Source organism: Pollachius pollachius, assembly GCF_949987615.1.
Source record: "Pollachius pollachius genome assembly, chromosome: 8".
Lineage (NCBI taxonomy): Eukaryota > Metazoa > Chordata > Actinopteri > Gadiformes > Gadidae > Pollachius > Pollachius pollachius.
Window position 1 is genome coordinate 17979211 of NC_136941.1, and position 15152 is coordinate 17994362.

General features: G+C 42.9%; 4 protein-coding genes across 11 annotated transcripts in view; all 4 read right to left on the reverse strand.

Annotated features, from left to right (window-relative positions):
- Positions 1-469, reverse strand: part of LOC307079119 (segment polarity protein dishevelled homolog DVL-1-like) — a 29946-nt gene extending 29477 nt beyond the window's left edge. For all 4 annotated transcript variants that reach the window (XM_079741220.1, XM_079741219.1, XM_079741222.1 and 1 more), the window contains exon 1: positions 42-469. In XM_079741220.1, the coding sequence (XP_079597346.1) occupies positions 42-211 (170 nt within the window). In that variant the 5' untranslated portion in view covers positions 212-469. The remainder of the gene's footprint in view (positions 1-41) is intronic.
- Positions 470-856: 387 nt separating this feature from the next.
- On the reverse strand, positions 857-10333 carry LOC307079139 (matrix remodeling-associated protein 8-like). The gene is made up of 10 exons (XM_079741252.1): positions 10202-10333; positions 7809-7835; positions 7269-7592; positions 7071-7172; positions 6396-6917; positions 3593-3751; positions 3387-3417; positions 3185-3264; positions 2935-2988; positions 857-2064 (listed from the first exon to the last, which is right to left on the reverse strand). The coding sequence occupies exons 1-10, from the start codon at positions 10215-10217 to the stop codon at positions 2039-2041; spliced, it is 1341 nt and encodes a 446-aa protein (XP_079597378.1). The 5' UTR covers positions 10218-10333; the 3' UTR covers positions 857-2038.
- A 1028-nt stretch (positions 10334-11361) lies between these two features.
- Positions 11362-13006, reverse strand: aurkaip1 (aurora kinase A interacting protein 1). Of its 2 annotated transcripts, none has more exons than XM_079741263.1 (4): positions 12944-13006; positions 12447-12555; positions 11886-12355; positions 11362-11626 (listed from the first exon to the last, which is right to left on the reverse strand). In XM_079741263.1, exons 2-4 carry the CDS (start codon positions 12496-12498, stop codon positions 11516-11518), a joined length of 633 nt encoding a protein of 210 aa, XP_079597389.1. In that variant the 5' UTR covers positions 12499-12555; positions 12944-13006; the 3' UTR covers positions 11362-11515. The 2 variants fall into 2 exon arrangements, with proteins under 2 accessions (XP_079597389.1, XP_079597390.1); XM_079741264.1 differs by having other exon boundaries at positions 12447-12552; positions 12944-12994.
- A 329-nt stretch (positions 13007-13335) lies between these two features.
- Positions 13336-15152, reverse strand: part of rap1gapa (RAP1 GTPase activating protein a) — a 42525-nt gene continuing 40708 nt past the window's right edge. For all 4 annotated transcript variants that reach the window (XM_079741224.1, XM_079741226.1, XM_079741225.1 and 1 more), the window contains one exon: positions 13336-14937. The gene's annotated coding sequence lies outside the window, so the exon portion shown is untranslated. The remainder of the gene's footprint in view (positions 14938-15152) is intronic.

Sequence of the window (15152 nt, forward strand, 5' to 3'; positions counted from 1 at the left end):
TATATATTGGAAAATAATGGTGGTACAAACTAGCCACTTACCCGAAATCCTGGTCCATCGATTTGAAGAAGAATTTGTAGCTGTTGACCGGGCGATTGTTGAGGACATTTTTAAAATCCGCTAAGGTGACTTTTTCCGGAGAGACTGATAATTTAACTAGATAAGGAGTCTCCTCCTCGTCTATGTGGTATATGATTTTAGTCTCCGCCATGAGAGTGAGGGTAGGACACTCATTGACACAGGAAAGGAACAAGGGTTGGCAGCGCAGTAAATAGGCCTGCTATGTTACGAGCGATCCGTAACATAACATAACATAACATTACACAGCGGCTTCCCCGACGGCGCTAACACGGTAAACTGTGGCTCCAACGCCGAGGTATAAATAAGCGATTGTTTGATACGCAGAGCGAAAAAACAGACATAATCACGTTGAAAGTGTATCCCTGCTCCGATGTGTCGGTACGGTGGCTGTCTCGGCACTAAAACAGGAAGGGACAGTCCACACATCCTTGCGATATGGAGTTTGGAATATTGCTATTTATCCAGTAGGCGATCTGCGAGACAACGAAGCCATCTAGTGGTGAGTTAGGACTACTGCAGGTTTATTGTATTAACAGCGTTATAGACACAGAACAAATTATGTAAAGGATTATATAATCCTGAAATGTCTTTAAATGCGATTATATTAGGATGTAGCATTACTAGTCAATAGCAATACCGTTACCTGATCATTTGGTTAGGTAGGGCCTAAATATATACATATATTGAAAATAATAATATATATATGGCAATGTTTATGTCTCCGGGTTTTCACATGAATGAAACAGTAGGGGGTAGTGTTGTCTAGCTCTTTAACATCGAGGAAGGCGAGCAGCTGGAACACTAAATCAACAATAATATTTATTATATTTTTGCGGCCATACACGCTCACAAAATATTGGAATAATGTGCCCAATGAGTGGTTCAACACAGTTCATCCAACTGTGTGCAACATAGTTGCAAGAATTAGAGTGCCTTCATCACATCATACGCCCACAATGAGTTAACCAGAAGATCTAGTTTACATCGTGCAAACAAGAGTCCTTTATTGAAAAAAAGAACGCAAAAGAAAAAGGCACTCGAGGTTTTGTTTGTCTTAAACAAAGCAGGTGATTAAGTACCCCATGACGACAAAGTTTATAGAGGTTGTATACGAAAAGTGTGGATGCATTTACCAGCAGATCCAATTATAGAAAAAAAGCCAACCAGGGTTTCTTTAAAACAATGTTTGCTTGTAAAACCAACCTACATAAATAATAACAAATATTTAGAGGATAGACTATTTTACCTACTTATTTCCTGAGTTGTGTCAGATTCAGTCTTTCTTACATTCTTATTGTGATACTTCACAATGTAATTGAGAGTTTTATGGGGGTGAAATCGTTTTCTTATTTCCCTGTTTATATTTCGTATGAATTATGAAGTATGTTGAAAAGAGTATTTCTTGTTGGTAATATTGAGGCATCCTATAAAAACGGGAAACCTCTGTAATATTCACTTCAAAAATAAGGAAATACTGCCTAAATATTGTGCTTAACCAGTGATATTAGCTGAAGAGTCTTGTATTACAGTAAAGCAAATTGTGTTAAAAAGTATTATAATTCATTAATCTTTAAGATGAATTGTGTACAATAAAGTGCACACATGTTGAGGCTGTGTAAGCACACTACACACATACAACAAGCAAAGCATGCACTTTAGAACCACTTGAGAAAGAACCAACTATGTAATGTAAAATGACGTGACAAGATACTTACGAAAACGTAATGACAAAAAGATATGTTAAACCATATTGTAGTTAAAGAGAACCAAATGTGTATAAAACTTTAAAAAACGATTATTTTCCTAGACATTCTGGCTGAGCCAGAATCAGAGCAGAGGGAACTATCCTCCTGTCCTTACACAGTCGCCCATCTTTGGTTTCTGCATGGCTTCGTCCTCCCACTTATTCCTCCCTCCACTGCCCTGGACCTGCCAGTAGCAATCCACCAATCTCACATCACATCCACAGCTTCCCCTCCAAGTCTGAGGGCAGAGTGAATGGAAGGGGAAAAGAGCCGTGATTAAAGAGATCCTTTGACTTCTCCCTTTGGGTGAATTCTGCTGAGACCTTGAATGTTTTCTTATTTTACTGTCATTAAAGTTGCAATGTGTAAGAATGAGCCCCACCCGGTTAGTAGGCGGGAGGATAACAGTGTACGTGAACTAGTGTAGCTCCACTGGCGTGGTGGCGTGAGTGGGAGGGGTTTGGGGTGAGTGGGAGGGGTTTGGGGTGAGTGGGAGGGGTTTGGGGTGAGTGGGAGGGGTTTGGGGTGAGTGGGAGGGTTTTGGGGTGAGTGGGAGGGTTTTGGGGTGAGTGGGAGGGGTTTGGGGTGAGTGGAAGGGGTTTGGGGTGAGTGGGAGGGGTTTGGGGTGAGTGGGAGGGGTTTGGGGTGAGTGGGAGGGGTTTGAGGTGAGTGGAAGGGGTTTGGGGTGAGTGGGAGGGGTTTGGGGTGAGTGGGAGGGGTTTGGGGTGAGTGGGAGGGGTTTGGGGTGAGTGGGAGGGGTTTGGGGTGAGTGGGAGGGGTTTGGGGTGAGTGGGAAGGGTTTCCTGAGTGTCTACGAGTCTTGTAAACAAAGAGAGAGTTACAGGATGGCCAGCCGTTTTTATTTGTAGAATATATCAGTAACAGGATGTGATTTTACTGCTAACATTATGAAAATCACAATCAGCTTTGACTTTTTCCTTGTGATTTTATTGCTAACATTATTAAAATCACAGTTTTTGACTTTGACTTTTTCCTTTGACTTTTTCTATCATTTTAAGATAGAAGTTTGCTGAAATGTTACACATTGCAACTTTAATTTGGCCTTTCTCTGTTACTTTTTGGGAATCATGCTACATTTTCTACTCACCCTGATTGCAGCCTTTGGACATGTCCATCTCCTTCAGTAGGTTGTTCTTGTAATCTATGGAAGGGCCAAGTTTAGAAATGTGTTATAATATGATAAAATCCAAAGGAGATTATAGCAGTGTTTGTGTGTGTTTGTGTGTGTGTGTGTGTGTGTGTGTGTGTGTGTGTGTGTGTGTGTGTGTGTGTGTGTGTGTGTGTGTGTGTGTGTGTGTGTGTGTGTGTGTGTGTGTGTGTGTGTTGACCAGACTTACTTGAATTCAGAGATTCCTGATTGCAAGTCTTCATCTCTGTGCTGGTCATCGACACCTCACCAACACAGAGCTCATGGCCTCTGCAGAGAAATAACATTTCATGGATTATTACCAAGAAATCACAATTTGACCAGATAGTGCAAATTACATAAATTATGTATTTTGATTCATTTGAATTGAAATAATGTTAAATAGATATTACCGATCATATGTGCGGAGTTCGTAGTCTGTTTCTGTAATGAACACACAAAATCAAACACAGAATCAAGGAAATGTGCAGTTGTACAAAAACAAGTGTTTTTTTAATATTCCTCTATACTATATCAGCTAACATGTAGTTAGGGAACTGAGGATCGCTCGGCCCGGTGGAGGTATAGCAAACTACAACGTGGACAGTGACAACAGTACCTCTCTTTCTGCGTCGCCGCGTAAGCACAATGATGGCGGCTAGGAGGAGGGCCAGCAGGAAGAAGGTAGCCAGGATGTAACCCAGCTGCTGCGTCATGTGACCCTGCTGCTCTGGAAGAATGACGTTCACCACTCTTGGCATCTCCACCTCTTTGTTGCCTGGTGGAACCACAACAGTCTCAATTAAATAGGCTTGAAAGGCTTTTGCAGCTAACTCTATTATATTTAATAATAGTCTAGTCTCGCCTGTGAGCCCAGGGGAAATCAAATCTTGAACTTTTTTTTTAATCTTGACCTCTTTTCTATTGCTTTACTGCTACATTAAATTGGCATACTCACTGTCACCCTGATATAAACCATTGATATACGTATATGGACATACATCATTTTTTTCTGTATTGTATGTTATAACTCAGAAAGGGTAATATAGATGTACTGTAGATAGAAAATAACATCCAAATGTGTCCAAATGTTATTCTTTTCAGAGACTAATTCACATGTTTCCAAGAGCCGGCCAGAGAATGGGGCGGCCAGGAGTTAAATGTCAAAATGCTTTTGGCTGTAATGGCTTCCAGAGCTTATGTCATGCAGCTGGGTTTCTTTCTCTTCTAGAAACACACAGACCTAACCAGATCAGAACCAGCAGGAAAAATAACATTTTGTATGTGGTCAGTCCGTCTGTCTGACTCTCTTGCCCACTTCTTCCAATAAACACAGAAGCCATTTCAGCACGCATGGAAAAAAAAACATGCGACACCTTTTTCCTTTTTTTAAGGCTTCAACAAATCCTATGAAAACAACAGTTACGTCAACAATGAAAAGAAACTAGCAAGACTACAGCCGTTATAACTCTGTATTGGGTACCACATTTAACCACAACAACTTAATTGGTTAAACAGAGAGACTAGTCTCAACTACTGTCTGCCCTCTTCAGGCCCACAGTATGCCCCACAGAGACTTAGTCGCAGTGATAAACCTGCAATCTTCGACGTTCCCCGAAGAGTCAATGTGTAAACACCCATTTGGTCTGGTTATAACCCCTGCCCTGGGACTCCAGGAAATACTTTTCTAGTTCCATAAATTCGGCTCAGGAGCTAAAGTATATTGTTCCATCACACCGCAGTTATAAGTTGCACCCTGTGTTTGACTTAGAAATAGGTCAGTTGTTTTTTATTCAGTAATTTCCCTATGAACAGTTCCTCTCAGTTCATACCCTAAATCTGAGGACTGCCGCATAGTTGACAGAAGGAATTTATTATTGACACTATAACTCAGTTGGTAATGTCAGCAAAAGCTGAAATTATTGCTTTAAGAAATAGAACAAATTTTTCAGACTGTCTCTTTGGTTTTCCAAAGAGAAAGCCGTTAAAAGAAAATAAACAATTTCAATTTCTATGAAGTGAAGATAAGGTCTGTGGAGATAACTGCTTTAGTTTCTGCAAAAACACTGTTATAATAGTATTTTGTCTGAGGGAGTAATATACACACCCTTTAACATTTGATTCTTCACCTGCGGACCAGCTAACAGATCAAAGAGACGAGGACAACCAGATGAATGGCTCGTAATCAGGCCAGACCAGGCAGGAAATGACCTCATGTGGGCAGAGGCGGAGCAGGGTTGGCGATTATCACCTGCTAATGTTTATAGTGCTTACCATGAACACAACTCCATATGTCGTGTTCAAGGTCATCTGTGGAGCTCAACCAGGGACCCCCTTCCCCGGCACCACCCAGCCCCCCCGTGGTGGGGAAGCCACAAAGCCTTCATCTGTTGCCTGCTTAGCATTTTGTCTGACGGATCAGACAAGCGGCCACATGCAGAGGGACGGTCCCCACAAGCTGTGCTGGGCATAACAGCATGTGTGGGGGTCAATTAATTTAAGATTCATGGACCCTCTCTTCCACGGCTATATCAACCTCATTATCACCCAGCAATGTTTAACTTGTCAGCAATAATTACAGCATTAAACCACAGACAGGCCGCTATGTTGCTTTGTTTATGACAGATAATTGCTGTAATCTGATTTGTGATGCGGGTTAATCTCGCAAGGCGGGGCCGTTACTTATTTCTCCGCGTTGCAGATTTCTGCATGTTTTCTTTGCTGGCATAGACCAGAAGAACCAGACAGGATCCCATCTCTACAACTTTCTACATGTGTATTATATGGAGCTGTTAGATGTTCCTATGGCTCCTCGTTCAAAGGAGGAAGGAGGATCTATAATGCAACACATACCTGAACTCCCTCCTCATTTTGCTCTGTTCTCACTAGTCACAACTGGCCCAGATGTTGAGCAGATGTAACAGATGTTGCTTTCCTGAACTGCTGATAAACAAGCCGCAGCCACAGACAGATACTGGTTGGTTCGGACGCTGACCTGAATTCAAGAGGAGGAGAAATAAACAAAAAGCGAGAGCTACATAGCGTGTAGTTGAAACTCTTAGGGTCCTCCTACTAAACCCAGGAATGCAGTGGAAATAACCCAGTGTCCGGTTGGGACAATTAGTGGCTACTTACTGTAGACCGCTTCGTGAACCATGACAGACACAGTTTAACATCAAAATCAGTCTTTCTTTGTTTCTTTCTGCGCATTTACCAAAACCTCCTCTTCCCTTTTCAGCTTGAACACAAAACCAGAGGGTTGAGGCGAGGCAAAATTGGCAAGAGGACCAACTGACTCAACTAACCAAATATGCTTATGAACACACCAAGTCGTTTCACCCGACGGCCTCTATCTCTATATTTTTCTTTAATATTCCTTCGATTGGAACACGTTTGTGATCCCGTAGGGACCGCGTACAGACCTCTCTCCTTACTGAAGTCGGGCTCGGTGCGGGCAGGGACCCTGGGGGCCGAGGTTGGCACGGGGGGAGCAGGGGGAGGAGGAGGAGGAGGGGAAGGAGCAGTGGGAGAGCGCCGCCGGGGGGGTCCCACGATCAGCCGGAAGATGCGCCTCTCATACACGCCGCAGTAGTGGTGGTGCAGGTGGCAGGAGTACAGCCCCCGGTCCTCTGGCTCCAGGTCGGCGATGCTCAGGGAGAAGTCCCCGTCGGAGAAGGCGTCCTCCTCCAGGCTCATCTTGCCGGGGGTGAACACCGGCCTGTACTCCCGCCGCTCGCCCGAGGCGTAGAGGTCCACCAGGCGGTCGGCCCGGTCCTGGCGCACGCCAGGGGCCTGGTAGTCCCAGTGGGCCACCTGCTGCTGGTCCTCCTGCAGGCCGTCCCGCCACAGGGGGCGCCGGTTGACGCAGGGCAGCGCCACCGAGCGGCCCAGCTGCACCACGAATACCGTGCGCTCGCCGTCCCAGTAGCGCTTCTCCTTACGGGCTGCAGGGGGAAAAGGAAGAGGAACTTTAGTTGATGCTACTTCTCAGTTCTTGACACAAAGAAAGCTAATTCAAAACGCTTTTCCCGAAAATAATTTTTCCAAATGTATTTAAAGATAGATCATCTCCCTTCACATGGAGGACAGAGCAGAACCTGATTTGGTGATGTTGAGCTGGATCTTAATGGACTGGTGGACCTGGCAGTAGTGATGGTGCAGGTTACACGTGTAGACCCCTCTGTCTGCGGTGGACACGTCTGGAGAGGGGAAACGAAGTGCACCAAAACAACCATTTGAACAACATGGCTCCGAGCTACGTTAGAACCTCGAGCATTAAGAAAGGGAACGCTCACTGTTGATGACGAGGGAGAAGTTCCCGTCGCTGAAGGCGGTCTGCGGGACGGACACACGGCCCTTGTTGAAGGCGTTGTAGAGCCTCTGGTGGGGCTGGGCCCCCTCCCCGGGGGACATGTCCAGGAGCCGCTCCACAGAGTACTTGGGAGCGGTGCGGACCAGGTCCCAGTGGACCACCCTTTGGCGGTCCCGCAGCCGGTCCCGGGTCCACACCATGCGGGGGCTGTGGCAGGGCAGGACGGCCCGGGAGCCCACCGGGTAGGTAAAGTTCTTGGTCTCCACCAGCCCTCCCTGCTGCCTATGGTCGCCGCTCTGGCACCAAGCTGTTCAAACCGGCGAATTGATTGGTCGATGGATGGACCAATGAAAAACACATAGAGACAGAAATTCACTCCTGAACAGAAGTCAGAGACTAAGCAGTTATTGTGGATTGAATGATGCCAAGTGGATGCAGACTAAACAAGTGAATGAAGCTACAAACATGCAGGACAATTGATCACAAGAAGATGTTACAGAATTGGGAAATACATTTTTCTTACCACTTGGCAGCAGGAGGACCGCGAGAACTGAAAGAAACAAGCCCATTGTATTAGGTTCAGGGTCCCACTTAACCAATGAAATCCATGTTTCGTCAAAACAACACCCACGGTTAGGACATAAGCTTGTAAAAACTAAGTGTTTATTTTATTTTTTTGAAGCGTTGACTCCAAGGCCGAACTGATCTGAAGAAAGGGTAGGGGGTTGAGGGTAAACAGCTGCAGCAGATGTGCAAAAAATCTGCAAAAACAGATAAAGGGCAGCGATGATGACTTGGACAAGAGCACAAGATAAACTAATGCCAAAAAAATGCTAAATCCTGCTTATAACATCCAAAACAGTAAAAGTTCTTACCATCAATCATCCATAAATGACACCAACACATGTGAGTCATCATGGGCTCTATGGCTCTTATCTACATCTATTTTGAGATTCTGGCTTTTTGATGTGTCTATTTCTAGATTATGCATCTAACCTCTTTTTTAACATATACTTCTAGATTGTACCTAATTTCTACATCTATTTCAAGATTATCCTTCTAGGGATGGGAAACTTTTAAAACGGTTCTCGTGCCAGTTTCCCTCTCCCCCGGGGGGCTATTCTATATGCTGTTTGTTCAAGAGCCAGCGGACGCACATTAAGGGCAAAGCATACAGGGTCGCTATTCATTCTAGCCACCGCAGTTTGTGGCAAGGCTGTGATTCGGCAGGAACCGTATTCACACATTCACCATCATATATGCAGTACCTAGGCTACGATTTGTACCGTTTCCTTGACCTTCAGGAGGAGCCTACAGTATTAACATGCCAAAAATGTGTAACGTTTAATACATTTCCATGGAGCATGAAGTCGCGTGGCAGCATTTCAATAAGCGTGCAGACGCGCATAATTTCACACCGCAGAGCGTCGGTGGGATCTGGATGAAGGGGGATAAATCGTCCAACAGAAGGAGAAAACAAACAACCATTGCAGAAACCTGTAATTTCCTCTCATCTCCCACTCTGGGTAACAGTGGCTGATGACTCACTTTGATTTAACACTTAGGACTTAACGACATGCTTCTGAATTGCACAGCATAATGATGGCCGCTTTCCCTAATGATGATCCCACTCGCTGTAGGCCTACTCGTTTACATCTGCAGAATCACACCAAGCATAATTTAATAAAGCACACCTGGTTTTAACTTTTTTTTATACAAATATATTTTAGGGCTCAAGTAATGCTTTCGTTTGCACAAAGCTCTGACTCTGATGTGAGTCTGATGTGAGTCAGACTGTGAGTGCAAAGATCTACTTTGTCAGCATGGTCCGTCAACAAGTACAGACTAAACTGAGGGGGCTGCAGTCACCTCAGGAGCAAGATATATTCAGAGAGGCCTCAGGCTACCTGACCAGAACATGTATTTGTATATACAAGTATATGTATATACATAAATCTGTATGTGTGTGTGTGTGTGTGTGTGTGTGTGTGTGTGTGTGTGTGTGTGTGTGTGTGTGTGTGTGTGTGTGTGTGTGTGTGTGTGTGTGTGTGTGTGTGTGTGTGTGTGTGTGTGTGTGTGTAGGATTAAGGTTAAATTTGTCAATTCGGTTGTAACTAACAATCCCCTGCTTGCTGTAAAGACATGGATGGATGCGTGCGCAATTAGAAAGCGCTGAGCTGATAGTATACCTATTACGGTACAATGGTGTGGTCGTGTGTGTACAGATCTGTTCATTAGACCAGAGACTACAGTAAACTTGGCTGGAGCGGTAATCCCCTTCTTTACCTTCTACAGACTCAAAGCAGCCCACTCGTGGTGAAACACTCGTTACTGACACTCTAACAAGTTAATGACAGGCTGGAGGGATTGTGCTGACTCTCCTGCGCAGACCGCTGTTAACTCACAACACATTGCTCGTTAAACCACACGGCCCGCAAGCATTGCAGAGACACAAAGCAACAGAGGACATGTGGAGGAATTCTTGGTTCAAACGTTAAAATAAGGACTTTAACCTACGACGTAGGTTAAAAAAGTGGGCAAATAGAATAGATGTAGGTTATTTTTTCGTATTATTCACATTGCTGAATGACACTAAAGGGGCAAAAACGACAAAGGACTGGCAAGGAAAAATATTCTGGTAATTCGTAGGCTATGGCCAAGCAAAGAAAAATATGTAATTTTTAAATAGGTATGGGATAAAACTAATAAATTAAAAAAGGCACATAACACACAAAGAAGAACTTTTAAAGTTACAAATGACAATAAAGGGCTTATTATAGGCTAGATTTACTACAGGTAACAAGACATATGACACACATTTCTTTGTATGAAGAAATATAAAGACAAAATGTTATTATGGTACAGAAATATTTAATATTTGTTCTGTTTAAATAAATAGGGCTAACAAAGTCTTACTCTGAAGTGGCGACATGTCTCCGTTAATCCTTGCAGAGGTGGGGATGCTGGAAAAAAGTAACTATTTTAGGGGGAAATGTAAGTTATGAGCATCAGCAGTTGGGAAAACAAAGACACCTGGGCAGACTTGTCCGAAAACAACGGCAAGTCTGCAACCCCAGAGTGTACTTCTTCCAGACGCCCCGCCCCTGAAATTTCCTGAAACTCAATGCCGCTCCAGCATTGGCACCGTAGCCTCGTTCCCAGGCGCGCTCGTCGACGGAGCGTCTGGAACGGGATGCTCCAAATAACCGTTGTAAACGAGGGAGAAGGCGGGACTTTCCGTAGCGTTGGTTGAGCGGCGAGGAACAGAGCGAGGTCCGATTGAGAAATGTTCATTTTCGAAACATCTTTCAGTTATTGCTTCGTTAAATCTCAATATTTATCCTGGTTCTCAATTGCCTTACTATTCTCGTCCCTAACGTAAACAACTCACACGAAGGAGATCGGAAATGGTGTTGCGGTTGACCGGGATACCGCTACAATTCATGATCTTCTCTCACCCTGATTGGTACCAATAGGCAGCTATTATAATAACCTAATAGATGCCCGTTAAAACATGTAATGCATTCAGGTAATGAAATTCAGCTGTTATACATGCATGTGCTTATTGCACATTACATTTTCCGCTTAAGTTGGGTTTTCTTGTGTTTGTTGTTAGTCTGTGAGGGTAACGAACACCGAAAGATAATCAATAATGGACGCCAATATCATGGTTTATGAAAGAAAACACTTCATACTCCAAGATAAATGTATTGCAATTTCCTGTTGTAGTCCCTGCCTATTGTTATGGTGAGCTAGGGTCTGGCTGCAGAGACCTCGATATTAGGATTAACCCAAAACTTAATGAAGGCTACATGTCACTGTACTGTCATAAAATATTTAATACCAGTCTTACCGAACTCAGATACCCTACTAACTGAAATCATATTTTCAGCCTCAATATGCCATCATTAGTAGCCCTATTGACTTCATGTGTTGTGCTACGTCACAACACTGCCACCCATTGTTGGAATCGTGTAAATGTTAAGTGAATGGATTTTCCCTTGTCTGTAGTGTAAAATCGAAACATTAGTACAAAGAGACTTTTTGAACATGTCATTGTATTTATTAAACACTCAATGTGTACTTGATAACTTATTCAACACATGGTATACGCTAACAACACTGTCAAATATTTCCAGGGTTGAAACAAAGTAGTTTGAAAGGAGAGCTGTCCAGAGCAGTCCAGTATGGAGGGGTCAGTGCCTGGAGACAGACAGCAGAGACCTCAGTTCACTTGTTTCCGTGCCGTTTAATGAATATCTTCGGAGGAGACCATCCCTCTGGAGCCTTCTTCAGTCCAGCCCGTCTCCAGATCCGTGTCAGGTCCTTCTCAAACCGCTTCTGTACAGGACATACGTGTATGACCAACAGTCATGAAAAAACAGTAGACATGGACACAAATAACACTTTTGGAAAAATATTAACTAATTAGGTGATTATCACAAGTAGAGCCCAAAGTAGGTGTTAAACTGATACTTTGAATCTATAGATGCTAGATGGAAAATCAACTAAACCTGTACTCATTTACACTGATCAGTTCAAAACCTCTCGCTGTGATGTTCAAGAAACACAACATGGCCACCGAAAACGAAGCACTCACCTGCTTCCTCTTTGCCCGACCCTCAAGCACCCTCCTTCTTAAAAACTTGGTCCGTTTCATCAGCTTCTTGTACTTGTGATGGTTCATTTTGCGCCGCCTGATCTCCAGAACATTCTTACAGCTCAGGGGCGTCACCGAGCCCTCGCCATCCTCCATCACAGGTACAGAGAAAGGTGGCAGCACCTTCTCCTCCAACGCCTCCCCCACCGCCTCCTCCTGGGGCAGTGGAGCCTCTAGGAGGGGAGGGAGGGAGTAGCGCAGACACAGCCAGGTCTCTAGAGGGCTCACAGCGAGATTGCGAGGCACGAGAGCCTCGTCCAGTTCATGCTCAAGCTGGACCCATCGAGGAGGCGACCTGTTGTCTGCTGCTGTCGAGTAGCTTCGGAGTTTCGGATTAAAATTTGAGCAGCAAACACGAAGAGCAAGTGGTCGATTTTCCCTCAAGATCTGCCCATGGTTTTGAAGTTTATCTAGGAACCAAAATAAATGCACCAATGTCACGTGGTGGCATCAACAATGTAAACAGGCTGAATAGGGTCATACATTTAAAACTGAACCCACTTGTCACTCTACAAAGCTGGCCAAGACGAGGTACAACTCTTGTGGTAAACATTGTCAGGCAAACTTTCCATCCACCAACTTCATCTGAAACCCGGCAACCCCGCTCCTGCTGACAAGATAACAAAATACAGATTAACCACAGCCCCCAACATATGGAAGATGTGTTTCAACAAACTGTTTTGCAGTGAATAACAGATGATCAGCTTCCAATATCGAACCAATTGTTCACCTCGTTGTCTGCAACCTATAATATATATATTTTTATTTGGACCAAAATACAATAAAAAACGCGAGCATAGTGACACATTACGTTACATGTCACATTTGCCAATGACAGCTATACAGCTAGCGCATTAGAACTAGCATCCCGTTACTTTGTCGCCTTCTCCAGAGGTCGATACAAATACATCGTTATAGAGGTCGCTCTTTAGACATATATGTTAGGAAGTCAAAAGTTCATTCCCAACCAAACATCACAACGAGAAAATATAACTTACTGAAACCTCAGCCGGAGACTTCAATGTGACTCTAGCCTAGCATTACTACTTCTGACTTGTCCGTCGCAAATATATGCCGCTTCCGGTTTCATGGCGTTGCTATGTCCGTCCTTTGGTTCCGTCTAGAAACTTATGCTCGAAACCCACAAAATCAATGCCAATTCCCTACATGTGCAAGCCGAGAAGATGACACCGAATATTTGGAAATTCAATCATAGGATTTATTTTCTACCGATTTCCCATTAATTGCATTTTGCACGTAGAAATCGAAGAAGTTTGGGTTGCATTCCTGCAACGACAAATACACATAACATATAATTTTGTTGGTATTGTATTATAGTTTCTGTACAATTACGATCGAGTATTTATTTAGCAAGCAATCCACAAAGAAAATCACTGGAAAAATCTTTTATTCTTAAACTTTCTGTCAAAATGATATTGAGAGGTAAGAGCACAAGCATTATGGAACAATAAAACCACTTAATATTTATTTGCTCTCTCTCTATATATATATATATATATATGGACATGTAAAATGAAAATAGAGACATCCTTAAAACAACAAAAAAAATGTTAGCGTAGCAACATTATCAATGCATTCTCCTGTTCCCAGTTTTTCCCCCATGTCCTTTATAAACAGATCCATGTCCAATTGATTTATTATAAAAATTCCTTCAACAGTAATGCATCGATCAGGGCTCTGCAGATGACAGCATTCTGATAATTGGCTTTGACAGATATGTACACAAACAGGTTGATGAATTAAATTACTTAGTATGCCAGTACTATCACAGATATTTAGCATAACAGTTATACTCCACAAGATTAGATGTCTTAACTCCCAAAAAACAAAATAGATTTAATAAATACAAAAATATCAATGAAAACATAATGTACAGAGGTTGGTCACCACATCGACTGATGAGATGGATAAGCACTTAGAATGAACCGATAAAATCGTTTTTCGTTTTGGCTAACAGAGTGCACAGACTGTACCATTAAGTCTTTTGAGTACCTTGCCAAAAATGCATGTGCATACCAAAATTATTTATTATGCGTTTCAGTTAATTTCAATAGAATTCCTGTCAAATGTGGATATTGATTGTGTATTTTATCTGAAACTGCCATCTAAACTTTGCCAGCTACAGCAGACCATATATTTTTCGGTAACACATGTTTATCAAATATAAAATCATAAACAAATAATCTTTTAAGGCCATTTCAATGATTTTTTTATGTCTTTCAGGGATGTGGCTAGATTACTTCAATTGAAACTTGGCTAAAGGTATAAATTATGTCTGTTGTCAGAAGTTTAACATTTTAGTTTTACAGTAGATCTTAAGAGAACTTAATAACGATATCATGTTAAGACATGTTACAATCAATTTATCCCTCAAAGTAGAGCACTATCACTAGTAATAATATATAGTACAACAACCTTAAAATCACAATGGAGGCTTCTTTTTTTGCAACAAAATTTGATGTTAAACATTTGGTATTCTCTTAAATCTTACAAATGTTTATTGGGCCAAAGCTTTTGGTGCCTGGGAACAATTATACATTTTAACCACAGCAGCAATGGTTGCAACTACATAGAGCTCAATGACACTATCACCTAGGCCCTGACCAGACAGAAGCGAACAAACATTAAAACAAATAATATTTCTTGTGTAAATGAATAGAGTGCTCTTTTGGGTCACATGTGACAGGAACAGGCGCTAAACGTGTCAGTTAGTTGTTGGATAGGAACTATATAGTGCAAACGCCCTTTTTGCGTTAATACTCTAAACTCTAATCCAGGCTTCTCAAGGTCCTCAAGGCATTCCCCAGGGTCTCCCAGGCTTTCTGAAGCTTCCTGGGGGGCTCTCAGGCCTCACTGACCAGCAGATTGGCCAGGCCCCTTCCTCTTCGCCCTCCTCCTCATCATCAGCATCGGTCACAGCATGAGTCTGCCCTCGTCTCTTTGCCTGGGAGGATTGTGACTTATCGAAATGCTTTGGGAAAAGAAAAAAGGAAACACAGATGGAAGCTCTGAGGCATAGGTAAAACAATAGAGTAACTAGTGTTTCGGCATTCACAGTTTTCTATGCCGTATTCGTGGTTTAAGCATGCACTTTGTAAAGATATTACCAAGCTAAACTTAGCATTAGCTCTAAATGCTACTTATCTGTAATAAGTCTAATATTGATCATTTTTGGGGGTTTGTGGT

What these genes read in the sequence shown, in the direction of transcription:
- aurkaip1 (XM_079741263.1), bottom strand. Translation starts at nt 12,498, where the DNA reads ATGTTTACCACAAGAGTTGTACCTCGTCTTGGCCAGCTTTGTAGAGTG. An exon ending in CCAGCTTTGTAGAGTGACAA is followed by an intron (nt 12,356 to 12,446) that starts GTGGGTTCAGTT and finishes TTTGGTTCCTAG; the next exon opens with ATAAACTTCAAAACCATGGG. An exon ending in GTCGGGCAAAGAGGAAGCAG is followed by an intron (nt 11,627 to 11,885) that starts GTGAGTGCTTCG and finishes TGTCCTGTACAG; the next exon opens with AAGCGGTTTGAGAAGGACCT.
- LOC307079139 (XM_079741252.1), bottom strand. An exon ending in GGTCCTCCTGCTGCCAAGTG is followed by an intron (nt 7,593 to 7,808) that starts GTAAGAAAAATG and finishes CGGTTTGAACAG; the next exon opens with CTTGGTGCCAGAGCGGCGAC. An exon ending in CGACTTCAGTAAGGAGAGAG is followed by an intron (nt 3,752 to 6,395) that starts GTCTGTACGCGG and finishes TGGTTCCACCAG; the next exon opens with GCAACAAAGAGGTGGAGATG.